Here is a 19,752-nt window from a genome sequence, read left to right on the forward strand (position 1 = left end):
TCTTGGTGTAGAACATTTATTTATTTATTCCATGAAACACTCAAAGTTTAGGTCAGTGGGAAATAATTTTAATCAAAGAATTGTACAATTTCTTCCCACATATCTTGCTTTGTATTAGGAAATGACATTGCGATCCATTTCACTAAAATATTACAAAATATTTACAAGAAAATATTAAAATAACTCAAACACAAAAGGCAAGATGGGGTAAAATAAACTGTTTTTCAGAAATCTCTACTCCAGTGCCCACAGCACACAAGAAGAGAATCCTAACAAATAAGTAACAAAGATCCCCCGATCACGTTTCCAAAGAACTGGAGAAGGGGAACAAACGGGATGAAAATGGTGGCATGAAGGGAAAGGATGTTAGCAGCACGGCTTCAATAACCAATCTATTCTGAACGAAATAACTCTGTCTTATATGCAACAAATTCTGAACAAGGCTAAGTTTTAGGATATTCCTTGAACTGAAATGTAAAAATACCCTGACAGTGAAAGTAGCTCTTTCACTAAGTTTAGCAAGAGCCTCTTTCCCCACGAACCACTCATGTGAACAGAAACCTGTTCTGGCATTAAAAGCTGTCACAGTAGCCCTTCCATTTCTTTCATGAAAGCTTCATAAACATCATCCTTAGTTTGCACTGAGACCGGGACAGATGGACCAGATTTGGGGGCTGCTTTGGCAAGAGGCACAGCAGAATCATCCTCTGACTTTCTTTGGGGAGCAGCAGCGGCCCCTTTATTCTCCCGACGTACCCTCAACGCAGTGGGCACGAATCGAGTAATCTCTGCCTTGGGATTGGTGATCTGTGGCTTGGCACTGATGGTTGCGGTGGCTTTCTTCTCAATGGTGGCTGCGCTTGTATCATCCGCCTTGGGTCGCTGAATCAAGTTGGGTGGAGCACTTAGAACCCCCGGGTTCGGCAAGGGAGCTGGTGGGAAAAGCCCAGGTGGGGCAGGTCCAAGTGGAGGCACCAAAGGTGGGCGCATCATGCCAGGACGGGGTGGAGGGATACCTAAATGAAGGCGAAAACGGGCCGATGAATACTACGTGAAGCCATTTTAACCATTAAAGATGTTAAAAACATAGGTTGACAATTTTTAAAAAATGGGCAATTTAGAAAAAATAAGCTAAAATCATACTGCTTGCTTTTGAAACTCAGGAATACTTTTTGATAGGAAGGAATATTTTATCATGAAATTGTATTCACTTTCATTTTTTTTTTAATTTTTTTTTTTTTAACGTTTATTTATTTTTGAGACAGAGACAGAGCATGAATGGGAGAGGGTCAGAGAGAGAGGGAGACACAGAATCTGAAACAGGCTCCAGGCTCTGAGCGGTCAGCACAGAGCCCGACGCGGGGCTCGAACTCACAGACCGTGAGATCATGACCTGAGCCGAAGTCGGCCGCTTAACCGACTGAGCCACCCAGGCGCCCCAGGAAATTGTATTCACTTTCAGTGTGTGTCCCTGTACTTATGTTTTCTTCCTCTCAGAGTAATGTACTATTTTAATCTATAAAGTTGACAACACCAACTGGTTTCAAGTAGGATGTCACCTTTGTCAAATTTCAAATCTGACAGCCCAAGACACTATACTAGCTGTGTAATGCAGATACTATCAAGGCCAAGGTTTCATTCTCATGCATTATTTACTGATTTCCATACCATTCCTCCCCTGAAAAAAGTAGCCCCATGGGCAGGAAATGTAATTCTAACCTTGGAATGAGAGAACGTAACTAATCACAGTATGTCACCACCACTGGAAAAGAATTCGTGTCCTTTTGATGGTTCAGACATACCATTGTCATTTACCCAGAACCTCCAGATTATTTTTCTTCAAACACCACTTTTAAGATTGAATATAAAGTACCAAGTTTCACAGAACCTAAGATGCTATTACTTATACAGATTCATAATTATTCTGGATACCACTGAGAATCGGGGGGGGTTAAAAGCAGGCTTTCACATTAAACCGTGAGTCAATGTAATAAACTAGAAATACACATACCACACAAACTAAGAGTGCAAGGAAATCTGCATATTTCACACTGATACTGGTTAAGAGAGGAGGGGGAATCTGCCTTATAATTTTAAACTTTAAATTCATACTCATGTAAATAAATAGAATGACTTCACAATTAGAAGCGTTGCCTGTCCCTGTCTGTGCAAAACACCCTACTCAAATGGAGAATTTAATCCAAGGTGGTCTTTGGCTGGGAAAAATCCCTCATACGACAGACAGAATCCAATGCAAATACCCTTTGGAAAAACTCAACTTCAACCTACGCCAAAAGCGATTTAAAAGCATTTTAGAATACCCCTTGACTTCAGGATATCGAAATGTGACAATATGTCTTAGAGCAGGATGAAGTATGTGGTAGTCAAATTTTTGTAGTGTAAATCAAGAGCTTTACCTGGAGGCGCAGGGGGAGGTAGCCTTGGTGGGGGTCCCCGAGGAGGAGGGCCAGGAGGCAGACCTGGAGGTGGACCTGGGGGAGGACCAGGGGGCCGGCCTGGGGGTGGGCCTGGAGGTAAAAGTCGGGGTAAAGGCCCTCGGAGCCCTGGCATTCCAGGTGGTCTCAGGAATGGAGGAGCTCCTGTAAACAGAAAAACGGCAAATTAGCGTAAGACAAATAACATATGAAGTAGGTAACTGTGGTATAAAGGTAACTCTGATGTGGTCTGACTTATCATTTTAACTTGAAATCAGGTAACTTCAAAAACTGACCAAAACATATGTGGAAACTGAATTCATTCAACAAATATCTGAGCACCAGATAGGGTAGTAATTTTGTTATGGATCATTTCTGTTTATATCCCAGCACTGAAAAAAAACATAATCACAGCTCTGCTGGGCTAGACACTGTACAAAGATGAGAAGAATTCTTAAATTTCCAAAATAAAGCTGAAAATGGAATACAGAGCAGGGTGCTTTAAGAACTCCCCTGAAACACAGTAAGATATTGACAAAGACCACTGAAAAGGGTGTAAGATAGGTAATTTGCTTTTGCACCACCAATTGGAAAAGGATAAACTCAAGTGAAAAAACTTAACTGGCCAACTGCAGGATGAAGAACTATAAAATCATAAATGGCCAAGAAGTTCGCATTTTAAATAAACTTCTTATACTGGTATGCCAAACTACATTAATACTGATCACTTTTATCTCTGAAGACTGACATCCAACAATTCCCAACCAAAGAAGGATACTTGATAGTATTTACTGTGCCCTAGTCTCACTAGCTATCAATTTAGAATTCGGCCAACCTGTCATATTAAAAAGCAGTACTAAAGAAACCCCCCGTTTCGTATTCCAGTTTCCGCCTGCGAACGTCAGAAGTGAAGAACCCTGAAAAAAGAAGACCTTTGGAGAAAAAGACGGCTGTCGTAAGTACTATGAATTGCAAATAGTGCTGTAGGAATAAATCGCACTTATCCTTTCTCTCTTAGGGTATCAGGAGAAAAGAAAACATCAGCACTAATGATGTATATTTTTGAAATGACTTCATCATTCTAATCACAGAGAGATGTAATTATTTTTCACAATACCGAAGTGCTAATTTACCTGGAGGTGGTCCAGGAGGAAGGCCAGTAGGTGGTCCAGGTGGCCGTAAAGGTGGAGCAGGGGGTGGTCCAAGAGGAGGTGGTCCTGGCATGGGAGGTGCTTGTATCTGAGAAGGAGGAACAGACTGTGGGGGAGCTTGCTGCTGTGAAGAGGCAGCAGATGTGCCATCAGAAAGAGATTCCTCTTTATGCTGTTTCTGTGATTGCTTTTCCGCTTCAGAATCATCAGAATCATCTTCATCATCATCCTCTGAAAATTCTTCTACTTCTCGTCCCTCCTCTGGGATTTCCTGACCTAAAGGAAATTTTAAACCAGGTAAATGGGACTGATTCATTTTTTACAGTCTGCAAAAAAGTGATGCCTGAAGACACATGCTCAATTCAGTGCTTTCTTACAATTATCTCAATAGTCTTCTTCAGTAAAATACTTAGATGTGGAAGAATCAAACAGTATTCCACTCATCTATGTTACTGGAGCAGAATAAGCCCAGGCTTTTGAACAAGACCGACCTGGATCTAAATGCCAGTGTAACAACTTACTAGCTGGGCAACTCTGGACAGCTTACCTTAATGTCTCCAAACCTAACTTTTGTAAAACAGGATTTATTATTTACTTTAGGGTTGCTGAGACACTAAATGGGAAACCATATGTAAAGGAACTAGCAGGAGGAACTATCCAAAAGGTGATTTCACGCCTCTTTCCCAGTTTTACCTGCCATTCGAAGCATCATGGCTTGAAGAGGAGTCAGCTCCTTCATGTTCTTCTTTTTCTTCCTTGATTTTCCAGGCATATCTGCAAATCTTACACTCAGACCTTAGGGGCCAGGGGAGGGAGAGAATGGGGTAGATCAGGAACAACAAAATTCAGTAAATGCTTACTATAGAATGCTATAAAGCACCAGATATGATGGCTGCCCACTATTTGGCAGAAGTTAAGTGCTGAAAGAGCCATATAAAAGGTAATAGAAGAAGTGCCTACTGGTGGTAAACATATGCAATTGTGATTTCAAATCCATCAATTTTAAAAACTTGAAGAATACCATCAATATCTTTATGCCTGTAAAACTGAAAACCCTGATAAAAGACAGTTCTCTCTAAAAATATAAATTACAAAAATTGGCCAGAGAAGAGATAAGACCAGAATTTATAAAATTGAAGTGGTAGTTAAAAATCTTTTTTTAACCTGGCCCAAATAATTTTTACAAGGAACTTCAGGCAAACGTGGGAGTTACAGAAATTTCCTGTAAAAGGGCACAGGAAGAGATGGAATGCAATCCAGAACTCATGAAGCCAGCACAACCCTGATACCAAAACTAACCTACTATAAGATACAGTTGACCCTCGAACAACATGGGTTTGAATTGAGTGGGTCCACTTATGCATGGATTTTTTTTGTGATATAGTACAGTACTGTAACTGTACTTTCCTTATGAATTATTAACACTATTTTCTTTCCTCTAGCCTACTTTATTGCATGACTGTAGTATATAATACACGCAACAGACAAAATGTGTGTTCATCAATGGTTTGTGTTATCGGTAAAACTTCCGGTCAGCACTAGGCTATTAAGTTTTGGGGGAACCAAAAGTTATGCACGGATGTTCTGATTGCACACAGGGTCGGTGCTCCTAACCCTGGTGTTGTCATACCCACCTGTATAACCAAACAGAATCTAACAGTGTTTTAAAAGAAAAATACATCATAAACATGTAGGGTTGGTCCCAGAAATGCAAGGTGAGGTTTAACATTAGAAAAGCCATGAATATAGTTCATTACATTAAACAACTTAAAAACCATAACATCCCACAGATGCTTAAGAATATTTATTACAAAAACTCTTAGCAAAGTAGGACTAGAAGGGACCTTTTTAACCTGATAAATCAAGCTATCTACTAGATGCTATTAAACATGTTGCCAAAGGGTACAACATTGGAAGCAATCTTTGTTGGTAAACATTTACAAAGTTCCATGTGGGCAGGGCTTTAGTTGTGTTCACTTTGTATCCTTTGTCTAGGAAAATTCCTTGCATACAGTACAAAATGAACAAATATTAGATGAATGTCAAATTATAGTTAGGATAGCCACTTTCAGCACATGTACACTGATGAGTATGTATGAGTAACAAAAGGTGGCAGAAAAAGGGAAAAATGAGGCAAAGGATCACACAATGCCAGAGAAAAATGGAGCTGCTGTGGCTCTAAGGACTTGCTATTTTTGAGTGCTAGCTCCTATGTAAGTCCTCCATAACTTTTCGTTACCAGCTCTACACACCCCTTTAACCAAGCTTTTTGGTTTGCAACCATGATTTTTAAGAAATATCAGAGGAAAGATCTGTCATCATTATAAATACATCAGTAGTATTACTAACACATAAATATGGTATTGTAGGTTACAAAAACAATTTTAAAAGAAACTGCAAGACTACAGAGGTGTGAGAGATTATTATACATTTTGCACTGCTCAGTTTCTATCATGATGCTTAACATTTTCTTGATGAATATCATAACTACTTTTTAAAAGTACACGTAACTCAGTCCGATTTTGTAATAATCAAATGGACACATAACCTACATTTTGGATGTTTCCATTACATCATGACTCACTTGCAAGTGTACCTGAATTATAATTGTGGTCTGGTTCATGTGAAGACACAACGAACACAGAAAACTTAAGTTATTTAAACACACTTATTAAAAAACAAACAAACCAACAATGTGAATATGGCTTTCTCAGTATGGTTGTGTGCTTATTCTCCTTTTTTCCTACAGATCCCCATAAAAGTACATCCTCATGCTGTTGAAATAGTTATTTTTCTCCCCAAGTGGACTTTATTACATACACTGCTTAATTTATTTTTCCATCACAAACATCCACCGAGTACTTAGTATGTGTCAAGAACTTTTAAGATTGAGATACAAAGATGAATGGAGCTATGATCCTTCCTTTCAAGATATTCACAATTATTTTTACAGATGTGTTAATAAATCAAGACCTTTGTCTTGTGTATTTATTGATCAATACCATGGACCTTTCATCAGCACATACCTGACTTTTTTTCTTCATTGTTGTCTCTTTCATTATCATCACGGTGCACAAACTCATCCCCTTCACTTTCTCCATCTGATCTGTCAGTGTCGCTGTCATCAGTACTGTCATCATGCTTATCTTGATCCATGTCCTCAGGATACCCATCATCTTCACTGGTGCTGGAAACATCGTCGTCATGACCCCGTTGAGCTGACAAAGTAGGAGGGAGCAGGAAACAAGTATTACTATTGGATCCTCCACATACACACGGGGTCTCAGAGCACAGAAAACTATTATTTAACTCAGAATGACCTACCTGTTTCTGTACGTTCTGTATATGAACCTACAGATTCTGGTTCTGTATATGAACCAGAAAGGTTCTGTATATGATATGAGCTGTTCATACCGTCTAACAATATTTCCATATGGTAACAGTTTTAAAACCTTTTTGATAACGTAAGGTATTTTTTAAAAGGTTTAAATTTGAAAACAAATTCTATATGTGGAAACTTGGATGCACACACATATACAAGATATTTGTTTATATAGAGAACATATAAAACTATGTTCTAGTCTGAGGGCAATAAAACTGAAAAGGAAACAAGTATCTGAATCTTAAGGGATTGTTAGTAAGAAGGTGACATCTCTTAATAGAGCCTATTTTAAAACACAATAAACATTTCTATATTTTCTTATGTATGATGCTTTTACTTAAGCAAATTCTGTGACTTATCCGTCTGTTAGTATGTACATGTAATCCTCATTCATTTTCCAAGTTCTGAGGATGGTAAACAAGATGTTAAACAGGGCCAGCTTAAAAAATGACAGTAGAAAGGTTGTTAAAAGCAAAAGAAACAGTCACTCCTTACCAAGTTCCGGACTATACAACATGTCTTCATCCCGCCTACGAGGGGGAAGATCTAGAGCAAAGCCCACTTTACGGCCATACATTTGCAAGACTTGAGGAGGTGGTGGGCCAGGGGGAGGACCTGGAGGTTTTCTGCCAGGGGGCAAACGTGGAACACCATGACCGAGAAGAGGAAGTATAGAAACTGCCCGCGTTGGAGGTCTATGAAGAAAATTTTACAGTTACCACGTTAATAATGAGAAGATATTTATTTCCTCTCTTCAAACATTTTTAAGGGATTTCTTCACATTTAATCAGGCGGGGCACCACTTACATTCACATTGCCTTTCATTTCCACTACAATAATTTTGGCACTGGATAGTCAAAAGGTACTTTTAATAATGCTATCTGATGATGCTACCGCTTCCTTACCCATAGGCTGAGGTCTTTTTAAGGATGGAGGGTGGCTGGGCACCAGGAAGTGGAATGTCCTGGATCAGAATGTTGGAAGGAGCGTGCGGCATATCTGGCAAGGGAATACTCTCCACTTCTACGTGCTGAGCATTCTGAAACAAAATTTTTCAATGGTATGATAAGAGCAAGCCACAAACTCACCACTAAAAATTAACCACCTGCTGCTTCATAAACTGGATTTGCTTTCCACTTAACGTAAAGTATCAGGAAAAAATATCAATACCAGTATTTGTCAATATTTCCAAAACCTGTCAATGAATGGAAAAAAAATCCTTATCACCTCTAAAAGAGACAAACTCTGCTGCTCTTCTCCCTCCTATCATCAACTTATCCTTTTGGGTTATGGTTTGAAATAGCTGTTTATGGAAATCCAACTATTAAAAGTATCTAGCACCAAAGCCACCCTTTTAAATGTTCTGGATGATAAATAGCACTTACCAATTAACTTAGAAATAGCATATAACCCGTGGAAGAGCTTGGGTTTCTAAAGTTAGTCTGCCTTCGTTGAATTTCTGCTACACACTAGCTGTGTGACTAAGCAAAGTTACTTTAGTTTCCTTATCTATAAAGCAGGACCGATACTACCTACTTTATAACAACTATATCATTTTTTTTTACATTTTTGAAACAGAATTCACAGTGAAATGTATAAATTGTTTTGACAAATGCATATAGTTCATATTCCTGTCGATCCCTAACAATATCCCACAGCAACCACTGTTATAAATTTTTTCATCCACAGATTAGTTTTGCCTATTCTAGAATGTCATACAAATGGAATAACTATGAAAAGAAGTTCAACATGTTTTGACACATATCCATGAAAAAATTTTTTTATCCCATGTGGTTTTGAGTATCAGTAGGTCATTCTTTATTGCTGAGTACATTCAATTTTATAAATATACTAGTTTGTTTATCCATTATCCTATTAATGGACATGTGGGCTATTTCCAGTTGTTGGCTATTACTGTGTTGGCAGATGGATTAATTTCTCTTGTGTAAATATGTAGCATTAGATTTGCTGGCTCATGGAGAAGGTGTATGTTTAGTTTGACAAGAAATTGCCAAGGGGCACCTGGGTGATTCAGTCGGTTAAGTGCCTGACTCCAGCTCAGGTCATGATCTCATGGTTCGTGAGTTCGAGTCCCACACCCGGCTCTGTGCTGACAGCTCAGAACCTGGAGGCTGCTTTGGATTGTTTGTCTCCCTCTCTCTCTCTGCCCCTCCCTGGCTGTGCTCTCTCTCCCAAGAATAAATAAACATTAAAAAAAAAAAAAAACTGTCAAGAGGAAGAATACGACCAATTCTCACACTGTCAATTTTAAGAGCAAATCTAAAAACATTTTAGTTTCTCTAAAAGAAACTTGATTACCTTGACAGCATCAAAATATTGGCTAAGTTGAGCCCTCTTCTGTTCATATTCTACTTCTAGCTTTCTCAATTCTTTGTAAATATCCGGATTCTCTTTTTCATAGAGTCGTAGAATACGTTCAAAGGTTTCACGCAGCTTTTTACGCTTGTCTTTCAGCACCTTCTCATTTAACTGTGGTTGCTGCACTGGGTTAAACTCTGAGAGAAAAGAGTAGATATTCAAATTAAACACAAAAACTTGTTTCATTTAGGTTATCAACTAACTATATAATTTAATATAATCTCCCTATATGCTAAAACTTTTAAAAGGGACCTAGACCAAGTATATACTTCTAAAATTTACTATAAAGTGCAACAGACATTTGTTGAAATTCCACCCTTTTAAGATAGCCATTAATTTTACTTTCTTTTATAAAAACAGCACCTAATTGATTTCATCATCACTGTAATAAAAATCGATTTTCATTCCCTTACGCTAACAACTTGCTATATAGTGAGACTTCAGTCAGACCTGACTCTGTCCTTTAATTCTGAGATCCTGGGCACTTTACTTGAATTCTATGGTCTTTAACGTCTTCATCTGGAAAATGGGGACATCACCTACTTTACAACAAAGTCTGATGACTTAATGGGATCACAAATAAAATATCCAGTAGTGTCTACCTCCCCACTTACTTATTTTTATAGTGGACTGGTGTCTAGTTACCATACAATCCTTTCTCTTTCCATGTGTTCAACATAGGGCTTCATTTCAAGTCTTCTGCCCCAAGAGGGATTATCAGCACAAGACTCCCAGGCTTGCCTGGTCAATTATACCTGCCTCCCTCCACTCCCCCTGCCAGTGACTGACTCAGAGATCAAATGGCACATGATCCAAACTGAAACTAGATACTTCTCTGAGATTTTAAATGTGGATGTGGAGATTTTAAGTGTGGATCCCTCATAGGAGGGATAAAATAAACCTAAAGCTGTGACCTTGTGTCCCACTAATTCCACACACACATATCTCACCTTCCATCCCAAGAAGTTCATTAGCAATATACTGAATGAGGCTAACAAGAGAGTAGACCAGACAGACACATGAGAGCTTCCCTCTGGGATTTACCAACTATGGGAGTCAATGTACATATTTTTTCTGCCTACACTAGTTTATACTGAGTTTTATAAACTGTGTTAAGTTTTATAAATTGTAATTAGAGCCCTGATCAACAGTGTTCCCTTCTTTTTTTACAGATAGCAAGTTTAATTATCTTCTTCCCTAAATCCTATTAACCTTGGTGATTTATTTGGAAGATACAGTCTTACATCACACACTATTCTTAGTGTGATTAATACAAGTGTTGAATGCCTGAGTTTTAATCCCAGCTTGCCACTTCCTAACAGCACAACCTTGAGTAAAGTATGTGCCTGAGTTTCCTCACTCATACAACAGGTGGAACACACCTACCCAAAAGCTGTTGCAAGGGTTAAATAACATCTGGAAAAAAATTGGTAAATAGCAAGATAAGAACTCAATAAACCTCAATTGAGACTATTATCTCCTTTAAAACCACAAAAATCATTGAAGTCATGTTAATAGGTAATGTCTTGACATCTCAGGGACAGCAATTGTCCATGGTAATATTTAACGCAGAGGCAACAAGTGGGATCAGTTACACGTGAACTGGGAAACATCTGGGATACGCAATCTGACCCAGAACTCTTGCCCCAGCTAAATGCACAAGATTTGCCACATTATTTAACAAAACTTCTAATACCATAATCCCACATAACTGGATTTTAAAAATTCATTTAATGTATTGTTGAGACCCACTGTACCTCTTTTGCTTACTATCTGAGTTTTGGCAAACCACTAAAACTGGGAACCTTTGCTAACAAAACTTGGAAAAATCATTTCATTATGCAATTAAAAAAAAAAAAGGTAGAAGCAAATGTCCATGAACAAATAAATGGATAAAGATGTGGTATATACATACAATGGAGTATTACTCAGCAATCAAAAAGAATGAAACCTTGCCATTTGCAACAACGTGGATGGAACCAGAGTATATTATGCTACGTGAAATCAGAGAAAGACAAATATCCTATGACTTCACTCACATGTGGAATTTATGATACAAAACAGATGAAGGGAAGCAAAAATCACACAAAAATAGGGAGGGGGACAAAACATAAGAGACTCTTAAATACTGAGAACAAATGGAGGGTTGCTGGATGGGGTGTAGGTGGGGTGATGGGCTAAGTGGGCAAGGGGCATAAAGGAGGACACTTGTTGGGATGAGCACTGGGTGTTATACACAGAGGGATGAATCACTGGCTTCTACTCCTAAACTCATTAATGCACTATATGCTAACTTGGATGTAAATTAAAAAAAATAAAAATTAAATTAAAAAAAGGTAAAGGAGGCAGAAAAATAAAAAATCCCATGTTCTGAATGGATCTTTGTGGGTTGGGATAAAATTTCCAGTGGTAGCATCACACAGACAATTCTCAAGCAACTTTGATTCAAGGAAAGATAACAAGTTATTTGTATGATTCTAGTTATAAAAAAACTTGTGACACTGAAGATGCATATGAAGAAACTGAGTAAAATTACTCAAAGAAATGTGAAAAAAGGGAGAAATCCTAATACGATATTCTATAAAATTAGATTTTAAGTATTTGATGACTTCTACCACCTTACTAAGTGGGTCAAGTGTCTGATCTTCTCATTGGGAAAAATGGGAAACTGATAAATTCATGGTGGGATAATACTTAGATGTACGTTGTAGTTGCCAAAATTAAAAACCAAAACAAACAAAAACCTCCAGAATTCAGTCTTGTCTGGAAAAAACAGGCTTTCATTTTTGAACTGGTCAAAACAGGCTTTCATTGCTTCAATAACAATTAGTTCAAGCTAAATAAATGGGATTCATCTTACACTAGGTAAGATCTTCAGTGTGCAAATCGCTCCCTACCCCTCCATTTTAGTCTTCCTGATACTAAAACTAAGCCTAACTGTCAAATGTCATCATGCGTTTGTTTTACTCAGGCCTGTGCTGCTCTCCTCATTACCTGCTTGCCTGCCTCCATGTATAAGACTGTTATACCTGCTATGAAATCTAGCCTTTTATAAATTCTTACCCATTTCATCCAATTTCTCCATGTCTCGGATAATCTGTTTGGGATCCTTCATCTTTAAAACTGCAGCTCGTACCATCATGCGCTGTTTTTTGTTCTTAGAGAAACAAAAGAGCACTATGTCAAGGAACTGGACACCCATATGAGTTTTTATTTCCATTTGCATCAAGAATCTGAATCTATTTGAAATGAAGCCAAACTTCTCCTCGGTTTCTGATCTCGTTTCAACCACCACAACCAAAGCTATGTAATTTTTTGCTCTCAAATATTTCAACTTTAGACAAAAAGATAAATGACCATTACTATGTGTGCTTTCTTAGGCAAGTATTTCCTTCAATTTTGTGAGGTCTTTAGCAATTACTTAAAAAAAATCTTAGTTTTTTTAAGCTTAATTCTAAAACTATATATTAGAGAAAAGTTTTGCAGATTTGATACTGAACAATGAACTAAGAAAACCCCATTAAAAGCTATTAAAAATCTGCATTCTCTCAATGTGTTAAGGCATGATACTATAAATACTTTTTTATTCTGGGAAAACACTTCGCCAGAAACTCGACAGCTACAAAATGAAAAAAAGGAACCCACAAAACTATTCAGAACCATATTTATTTCCATTCACTAATTCAGTAGCTTTTAACAGAGCAATATGCCTTAATAGCAAAAAGAAATTCCTTTCAAAGATATTTAACTCACTGGGAAAGATAATCAAATAGACAATGTTACAATAACTCCTCATGAGCTTAACTGCAAAGTTTTTTCAGTTCTGTTTCCAAATATGGTATTTTGGCTTAGTAATTTTATGGTCTGTTAGAAGCAGTATGAAGTATCTTCCCTGACAAATAATTGTAAATATTGTTTTGAAATCCAGTAATCCCAAATAGTAAGATGTGCCAAACACCACTATGGCTCATAGGATGCTTCTGAAATCGTACCTTCTTTAATTCTCTCTTCCGGGCTTCTTTTCCTTTAGAGACAGAGAAAACATAAAACTTTCAAATCTTGAACACTAACATTTTCTCCAACTTAATACAGATTAATTCTTATTGTGGGAGGTTGTCCTATGCACTCCAGAATATTTAGGAGCATTTGTGGGCTCTACCCATTAGATGCCAACAGCACCCTTTAATTATGTCAACCAAAAATGTCCTGACAAGTTTTTAAGCTTCTTAAAAAGTAACTATGAATCTGAAAGAAAAAGATGTCACTCTCTCTGCCCTTTCCCCCAATCATGCACACACTCTCTCAAAATAAATAAATAAACTTAAAAAAATATGGGTACTAATTTTTTTGCATGTTTAAAGTTTTCATCATGTACTCCCAAGAACACTGGATAACTTCATACAACTGACTCCTAGCACAGCTGGTTTTATAATTAAGGCATATTAGATTCTCTAATGTTTGCAATTTTATCACTCCTCTTCTTTATCATTCCATACTAATGGACACTTACGGGCTTGGTCTGTAGGGTTCATAAATTTTCCACTCTTGGTGGATGATGTAGATCTCCGTCCCATGTTGACAACTTGTATGATTTACTTGTTCATAAAAAAAAAAAAAAAAAAAACACAACAAAACCAAAAACCTGCAAAGACAAAGAAATAGCTTATTTTTCCTCTATTTACAAAGTGTCTTCCATTTTATGTTACAAAACTTCTACCAATCTCTTGAAAAGAAACATTGCTTTGATTATTAACTTTTTAAAATGGATCACAACAGACCGACTCTGTCAACTGAAAAGAATCAGAATATGCTTTGACAATATGGGGACAAATCATGCCTACGAAAAACCATTAGATCTTTTCCTCCACCCTTGGTTTCTATTTAGGGTGAAAGGGGAATCAAAAGAGAATGGTGGTAATAATGTGAGTTCAAAAAAACAGATAGCTCATTCTTGTCTCTCTCCATGGTTTTTCTTGTCATGTATTCCCAACATCTTTAAGACAGTAAAAACTCATTAATTTAAGGCTATTTTATTCAGATTTCATTCTAATTCAGATAGAATTCTTGACTCTCAAGAGCTTAAAACATAACTAAAGGTGCAAATATTAAAAATGAAAAGTATTATATGAAGGAGTGTCCAAGAATGTCAAGACACACATTTTTACTAGCACCCACTTGATTCCTGATTTGTGCTTTTTAAGATAACTGAAAGGGATGATCGTGCTTGAGAGAAAATATTTTGCAAGTCAAGATTTTTACTAATCTGAGACATTATTATATTACTTCTTTCTCGTTCCAATTAAGGGTTAACTTTTTAATGCTTACCCTTCCCAATAATAAAGTTGACAAATTTACTTTCTTTTGAAAGTAGACTTTTATTTATCTTTTTAAATTTTTTTTTACACATTTCTTTCTTTTTGAGAGAGAGAGAGAGAGAGAGAGAGAGAGAGAGAGAGAACGCGCGCGCGCGCAAGCAGGGGAGGGGCAGAGAGAGGGAGACACAGAATCCGAAGCAGGTTCCAGGCTGTCAGCACAGAGCCCGACGCGGGGTTCGAACCCTCAAACCGTGAGATCGTGACCTGAGCCGAAGTCGGACTCTTAACCGACTGAGCCACCCAGGCACCCCTGAAAGTAGACTTTTAAAGGGTGGGAAAGGGAAGATCATGAGATAAAATTTTTAGTAGCCTATACAAGTAATTATACCTCCCCTTCTTCCTCGTATGAAGATTTTGTCAAGAAAAGTTCACTAGTTAATGCCTCTTTCAGCAAGTGTTCAAATGCCTTGATTTCTGCTAAATGCTTCAAAGCTTTTCCAGTGGCAACTAATTCACCCTGCGCAGGATTTCCTTCACAGAAAAAACTGGGAGTCGGGGAGAAAGGAGGTGGGAACAAGCAACATTAGCAGAAATATAGGCTCCCCTAATCTTTGATGACTTGTATCTTTTTTGCTATTTTCTCAATTACCCTCAGGCTCCTGTTTTGACCTTCCTCTCCCGCAACTGTAACAAAGAACAGATACTAATTACAGAGGATTTCTACAGAAGACCATGGAGCCTTAGTCTGCACGAACTACTTTTGGTTTAAAAGCAGAAACGACAGGGAAACTGGGCCACAAAACCCTGGGGAAACTAAATTTAACCGAAGAGGCAGCAGTGGGACGGAGCCCAGTTTACCAAGGGAAGCAACAGCAGCAGCAACTGCCGAAACCATAGCGACGGTTGACCCTGACTCGAGGTACAAGAAGACGTCAAATCTAAAGCGGCCGGTCAACGAGCACAGGCAGGAGGTGGCGCTAACTGACTCGGGTGAACAGCTGCTGAAACGCTGGAAGCCGCACCGCCCTTGGCTCGAAGATCCCCCGGTCCGCGACCCGGGAGACCCAACCGCGGAGAGGAAGAGCGGAGCTGACGGGCCTGGTGTCCCCGAGGCAAACGCGCGGGCCCGGAGAAGGGTCGGGAGAGATGAAGGAACGGAGTGGAACAATCCTGCACACTCACAATTCTGCTGGGTTCCTGGGACTGCAGGAAGCGGGCATGGGACGATTCTTGGCCTCTTTTACCTCGTAGGGGCCTTCACCTCTGCCTCCCGGTCAGCAACCCTGCCACCGCCATCTTGAAACCTCGCGCCCCTCCGCCATCCTTACGTCACTTCCTATCCCTATTGCCGAAGATCTTAGCGTTTCTCCGCCCTGGTACCATAGAGAGGAACCAAGAACTCCCGGACCAGAGTCTTCTTCCGCTCCGGATTAATACCGAATTGGTTGACTTTCTGGTAAGAGCCCGCCCCCCATTTGGCAGAACCACGTTAATTGACACTTCTTTAGACCAATAGAAATAAGGAAAGCGAAGCAAGTTGGCTAGGTGATTGGCTGATGAGAAGACTACTTTCCCTCTAGGACCGAGACATTCTGACTTAATTTCCGGGGTCTCCGTCACGTTGGGTTGGACGGGACGATTCCAGTTAGCTGTTTTGCGGTGTTTCTTTTGGCCAGAATTATATTAGTTTTTGGATTTTGGATTTTTTCGTGATGTAAGCGCGTGCTGTCTCTTTTGGTTGTGTCTGTTTGAGAGCGGGCCCCCAAATTGCACTTGGTACTGTGTTTGTTGCTCTTTGCTAGCGTCATCCGTCTGGAAATTTTATAGGCACACAGAACATTTTGTAGATTTGAGCAAGTTAGTGCCCGTTTTAGAGTTCCAGATTGTTCATCTACGATAAATTAATCTACTACAGTAATCTACAATAAGTTTTTGAGGAGGAAATGTGGAGATACGTCTGCAATTTTAAATCTAGAAGTGGCGAGGTTGATTTATGTTGGCTCCTTTCCCTTTTGGTCTTTTCACCATCTAGAAGTCCTTTATGATGTCATTATACCTATATACGGATTTTCACTTAGGTCTAGTCTTTCATCCTTCCCTGCTATCTGCGGTTTGTCTGACACTCCTCCCCCTTTCCCCTTAAAGGTAAGCTCAAATATTTAAAAATTTTACTTTTAAAAGACTCCCTTGGTTATTTCTGATTTTAATATCCCTTAATAGGAAAATATTTTAGATATAGTTCTTACTATCAATTATTGTAAATACTCCAACATTGAAGGAGATACATACTAATTTTAGCAGCAGAATATTTAAATGTGCACTTAAGCATTTAAGATCGGTTCCTTACCTAAACTATCCTTTGTTTTAGAAATTTTCCCGGTTTGGTTTTGGACCGAATTTTGAGTCCCAGAAAGCATTAACAAGGTATTGTAGTTTAGAACTTGTAAGTTAGGTAATAAAAAAATAAGCTTTAATTTTGAATGTGAACAAATTTAGTTTGCAACTAAGTTTAAGAAGCAGTGACAGAAGAGAAAATGAGTACATTTTGAAACATTAAAGTATTTCATCTAGCTTTTTAATTTTGGGGACATGATGAGATTTTAAAATCTCAAGACATTTCTTTTATGCAAAAAATAAACTGTAACAAACACATTCTTGCATCAACAACTTATTAATAATTTTGTGACTAGAACCTAAGAGTCTCAATGGGTAGTTATTGGCGAAAAAACACTTGTGTCTGTAGAAATTAACTGAACCATTAGGCCTCAACCTCTGGATTTTTCTGAAATCAGGTAATTAATGAAATGGGCCACCTAACGTTTTATGTAGCAGAGGTAGCTTCCATTCTGATAGTATTGAAAATGAAATTTCATTTTTCTGAAAACTCAGGGTAATAAAAATTATGACTCTCCTTTAAATGACAAAGTGACAAATTCTTAAGAGAGTAACAGCTTCCTCCCCTGCATCCTAAATGCATGTTATGTAAGTGTAGCTGGGGTTTACATGTTTTCTTTTTAAATGTTCCAGAGGGTTCACACGTTCACATGAGGGATAATTTAATCATCACACCACAGTTGGTCAGGGTTGATTGCCATTATAGAAACAGAGCCTTTATCTTTTTAGTTTTAACTTTTATCTTTTAAAAAATCCATCCAGGTTATAGCGTGTGATTAGTAGAAGGTAAAGAACCATTGTGTTCTTTCATGATTGGATTGTTGCAAAACCATATTTCAGTCTCTTCCAGTTTATAGACAATTGGATTTAACCTGATGAACAAAATTATGGTTGCATTTCTATTTCATTCAAAGGTCACAGTTTGTCTAGGCAGCAGTTACCAAGTACATCGCCTTAGAACTAAATGATGTCTGAAGCTAGTAGTAGAAACAAAAGTCAGTGTAAATTTTAAAGATTTGAGGAATTAGAAAAGGAAAAGGTAACCCTTACACCTGCTCTCCTACAGTAGCATTAAACCTAATGTTGATCTGGTACAGCAGTGTAAGAAGGTATCCTGGGATATAATTTTACCCCACAGGGTCTAGCACCAGCTGATTTAGGCATTCATTGTTGATACAAAACTCTAGAGGCATCTAGTTTCAGCATCTCTAAACCATCTTTCCACGTTGTTAACTGTATTTATGTCCATGTTGGAAACGTACAGAAAATGAACCTAATCAAAGAAGCAGAACACTGTTGTTGAGAAGCAGAAGTGGCACAGTGGCTGTTTATTTCATTTGGTGTTTCACTATGTTGGTGACTTCGGTAATGGCATGATGATATTTTTCTGAAGCTGACTTGAATTCCACCAGATGCTTCTCATAACTTTTAATGGCTGCTTGAAGCTGTGTTTTCTCCACTGCTCCCAGGATAGCACGGAAAATCATATCTATGCCAAGGCCAAGAACAGCAACCCCTATACTACCAAGGAGAGAAGCGCCAATTTGAGCTAACACGGTGACCAACTTGTTAATTATGCCAGTTGTGACATTTGAGCCCACAAGTTTGACAGCCACTGCACTGGCTGCAGAAGTAGCTTCTCCCAGGATGACTGAAATGACCTTTTGTACTATTGCAATTTTCTCTGTTTCCCTTTCTTTAATATCCTGAAGTTTTCTGTAAAGGGTTGGCTCTAGTTTATCTTTCAGTGCTTCATCAACCTTTTGCAATTCTTTTTGGATTTCCATCATGGCTTGGATGATGATATCACAGTTTTCCTTGATGGTCCCATCTCTTTTCATCTCAATGGAGGCCAGGCTGCACCGCAAGTGCATGTTTAAAACCCCAATGAGCTTATTGGTGGCGTTGAAGCTATCAGATAAGCAGTCAAGAAGCTGCTGGTGAAGACGGTTGACTTCTTGCCTTCTCCTTGGGTTATCTGGGTAGAGGAAGTCACTGTGAGCCATATTTCAAATATAACTTCTGAAAAATAAAGTAGTAAATATTCACTAAAACTTTTGAAAAATAGCTGCTGTCTGCATACATTTGACCAGGAAATCTTATACTGTATGAATAGAAAAATAGCACTGTGCTGTCTAAGGAATTCCTTAGAAAATTCAACAGGTTCTTCAAAACAATTAGTTTTATGAAACTTAGAGTCAGTGGATGGAAATGTGGGTAACAGAATGCAACCTGTTGGTGCATTAATTAGGGCACTAGCTTTTTGTGGTGGAGAGAAATCCTAGATAGGAAACATTTGTGTTTATCAAGTATCTTATTTGACAAATGTGATTATTTCCAAGTAATATTTAATAGCATTTGACATACTGTGTAGTTAGCCCTTGGTTTCCAGTGCTCCTTAATTTTCCCAAGCCCTAGTCACCTACCAGATTGATTTCTTTAATATTTGGAGTTAAGTTACTAGGGCCAGAAGAATAGTAAGATCTGAGTTTACAGGGCTATTAATATTTGATTTTGTTTGTATACTGTTACTTTATACTATTCAAGTCACTCTGTATGTCCTTACAGGCAATTATTTGGTCTCTAAACGCAGGGGCCATCCAAAGGCAACACAGATGTAACATTAGAATCTTTACACAAAATTTTCACAATAAGAGCACATATTCAAAATTCTTTAGATTAAAATCTCCCTTGGG

At 38.3% G+C, this 19,752-nt stretch overlaps 4 protein-coding genes across 19 annotated transcripts in view; 2 read left to right on the plus strand and 2 right to left on the minus strand.

Annotated features, from left to right (window-relative positions):
• Positions 1–15,981, minus strand: WBP11 (WW domain binding protein 11). Its single transcript, XM_011283816.4, has 12 exons — positions 15,845–15,981; positions 13,858–13,989; positions 13,340–13,371; positions 12,411–12,504; positions 9,288–9,484; positions 7,874–8,007; positions 7,464–7,663; positions 6,613–6,804; positions 4,280–4,381; positions 3,569–3,862; positions 2,418–2,600; positions 1–1,016 (listed from the first exon to the last, which is right to left on the minus strand). Exons 2-12 carry the CDS (start codon positions 13,919–13,921, stop codon positions 583–585), a joined length of 1,926 nt encoding a protein of 641 aa, XP_011282118.1. The 5' UTR covers positions 13,922–13,989; positions 15,845–15,981; the 3' UTR covers positions 1–582.
• The window catches only part of CB4H12orf60 (chromosome B4 C12orf60 homolog), a 16,344-nt gene continuing 12,570 nt past the window's right edge, over positions 15,979–19,752 (plus strand). For 5 of the 13 annotated variants that reach the window (XM_045061430.1, XM_019834569.2, XM_045061431.1 and 2 more), the window contains exons 1-2: positions 16,154–16,807; positions 17,031–17,086. Coding sequence is in view for 1 of the 13 variants with exons in the window: in XM_045061435.1 (XP_044917370.1) it covers positions 16,375–16,376; positions 16,741–16,807; positions 17,031–17,086 (125 nt within the window). In the remaining 12 variants the exon portion in view is untranslated. The other 8 variants (XM_045061433.1, XM_045061434.1, XM_019834571.2 and 5 more) reach the window with 6 other exon arrangements.
• PDE6H (phosphodiesterase 6H) overlaps positions 15,997–19,752 on the plus strand; it is a 179,651-nt gene continuing 175,895 nt past the window's right edge. The window contains exon 1 of one of the 2 annotated variants that reach the window (XM_006933535.4): positions 15,997–16,118. The gene's annotated coding sequence lies outside the window, so the exon portion shown is untranslated. The remainder of the gene's footprint in view (positions 16,119–19,752) is intronic. The other variant, XM_019834578.2, reaches the window with a different exon arrangement.
• SMCO3 (single-pass membrane protein with coiled-coil domains 3) overlaps positions 17,221–19,752 on the minus strand; it is an 11,062-nt gene continuing 8,530 nt past the window's right edge. For 2 of the 3 annotated variants that reach the window (XM_006933536.5, XM_019834573.3), the window contains one exon: positions 17,221–19,078. In XM_006933536.5, the coding sequence (XP_006933598.1) occupies positions 18,385–19,062 (678 nt within the window). In that variant the 5' untranslated portion in view covers positions 19,063–19,078 and the 3' untranslated portion in view covers positions 17,221–18,384. The remainder of the gene's footprint in view (positions 19,079–19,752) is intronic. The other variant, XM_006933537.5, reaches the window with a different exon arrangement.

This window comes from Felis catus, chromosome B4 (assembly GCF_018350175.1).
Source record: "Felis catus isolate Fca126 chromosome B4, F.catus_Fca126_mat1.0, whole genome shotgun sequence".
NCBI lineage: Eukaryota > Metazoa > Chordata > Mammalia > Carnivora > Felidae > Felis > Felis catus.

Excerpts from the sequence above, each read along its gene's own strand:
- WBP11 (XM_011283816.4), bottom strand. The coding sequence starts at position 13,921 with ATGGGACGGAGATCTACATCATCCACCAAGAGTGGAAAATTTATGAAC. Across the intron at positions 6,805-7,463 it reads GTTGTATAGTCCGGAACTTG|CTCAACGGGGTCATGACGAC; the intron begins GTAAGGAGTGAC and ends CTACTTTGTCAG. Across the intron at positions 4,382-6,612 it reads CAATGAAGAAAAAAAGTCAG|GTCTGAGTGTAAGATTTGCA; the intron begins GTATGTGCTGAT and ends CTGGCCCCTAAG.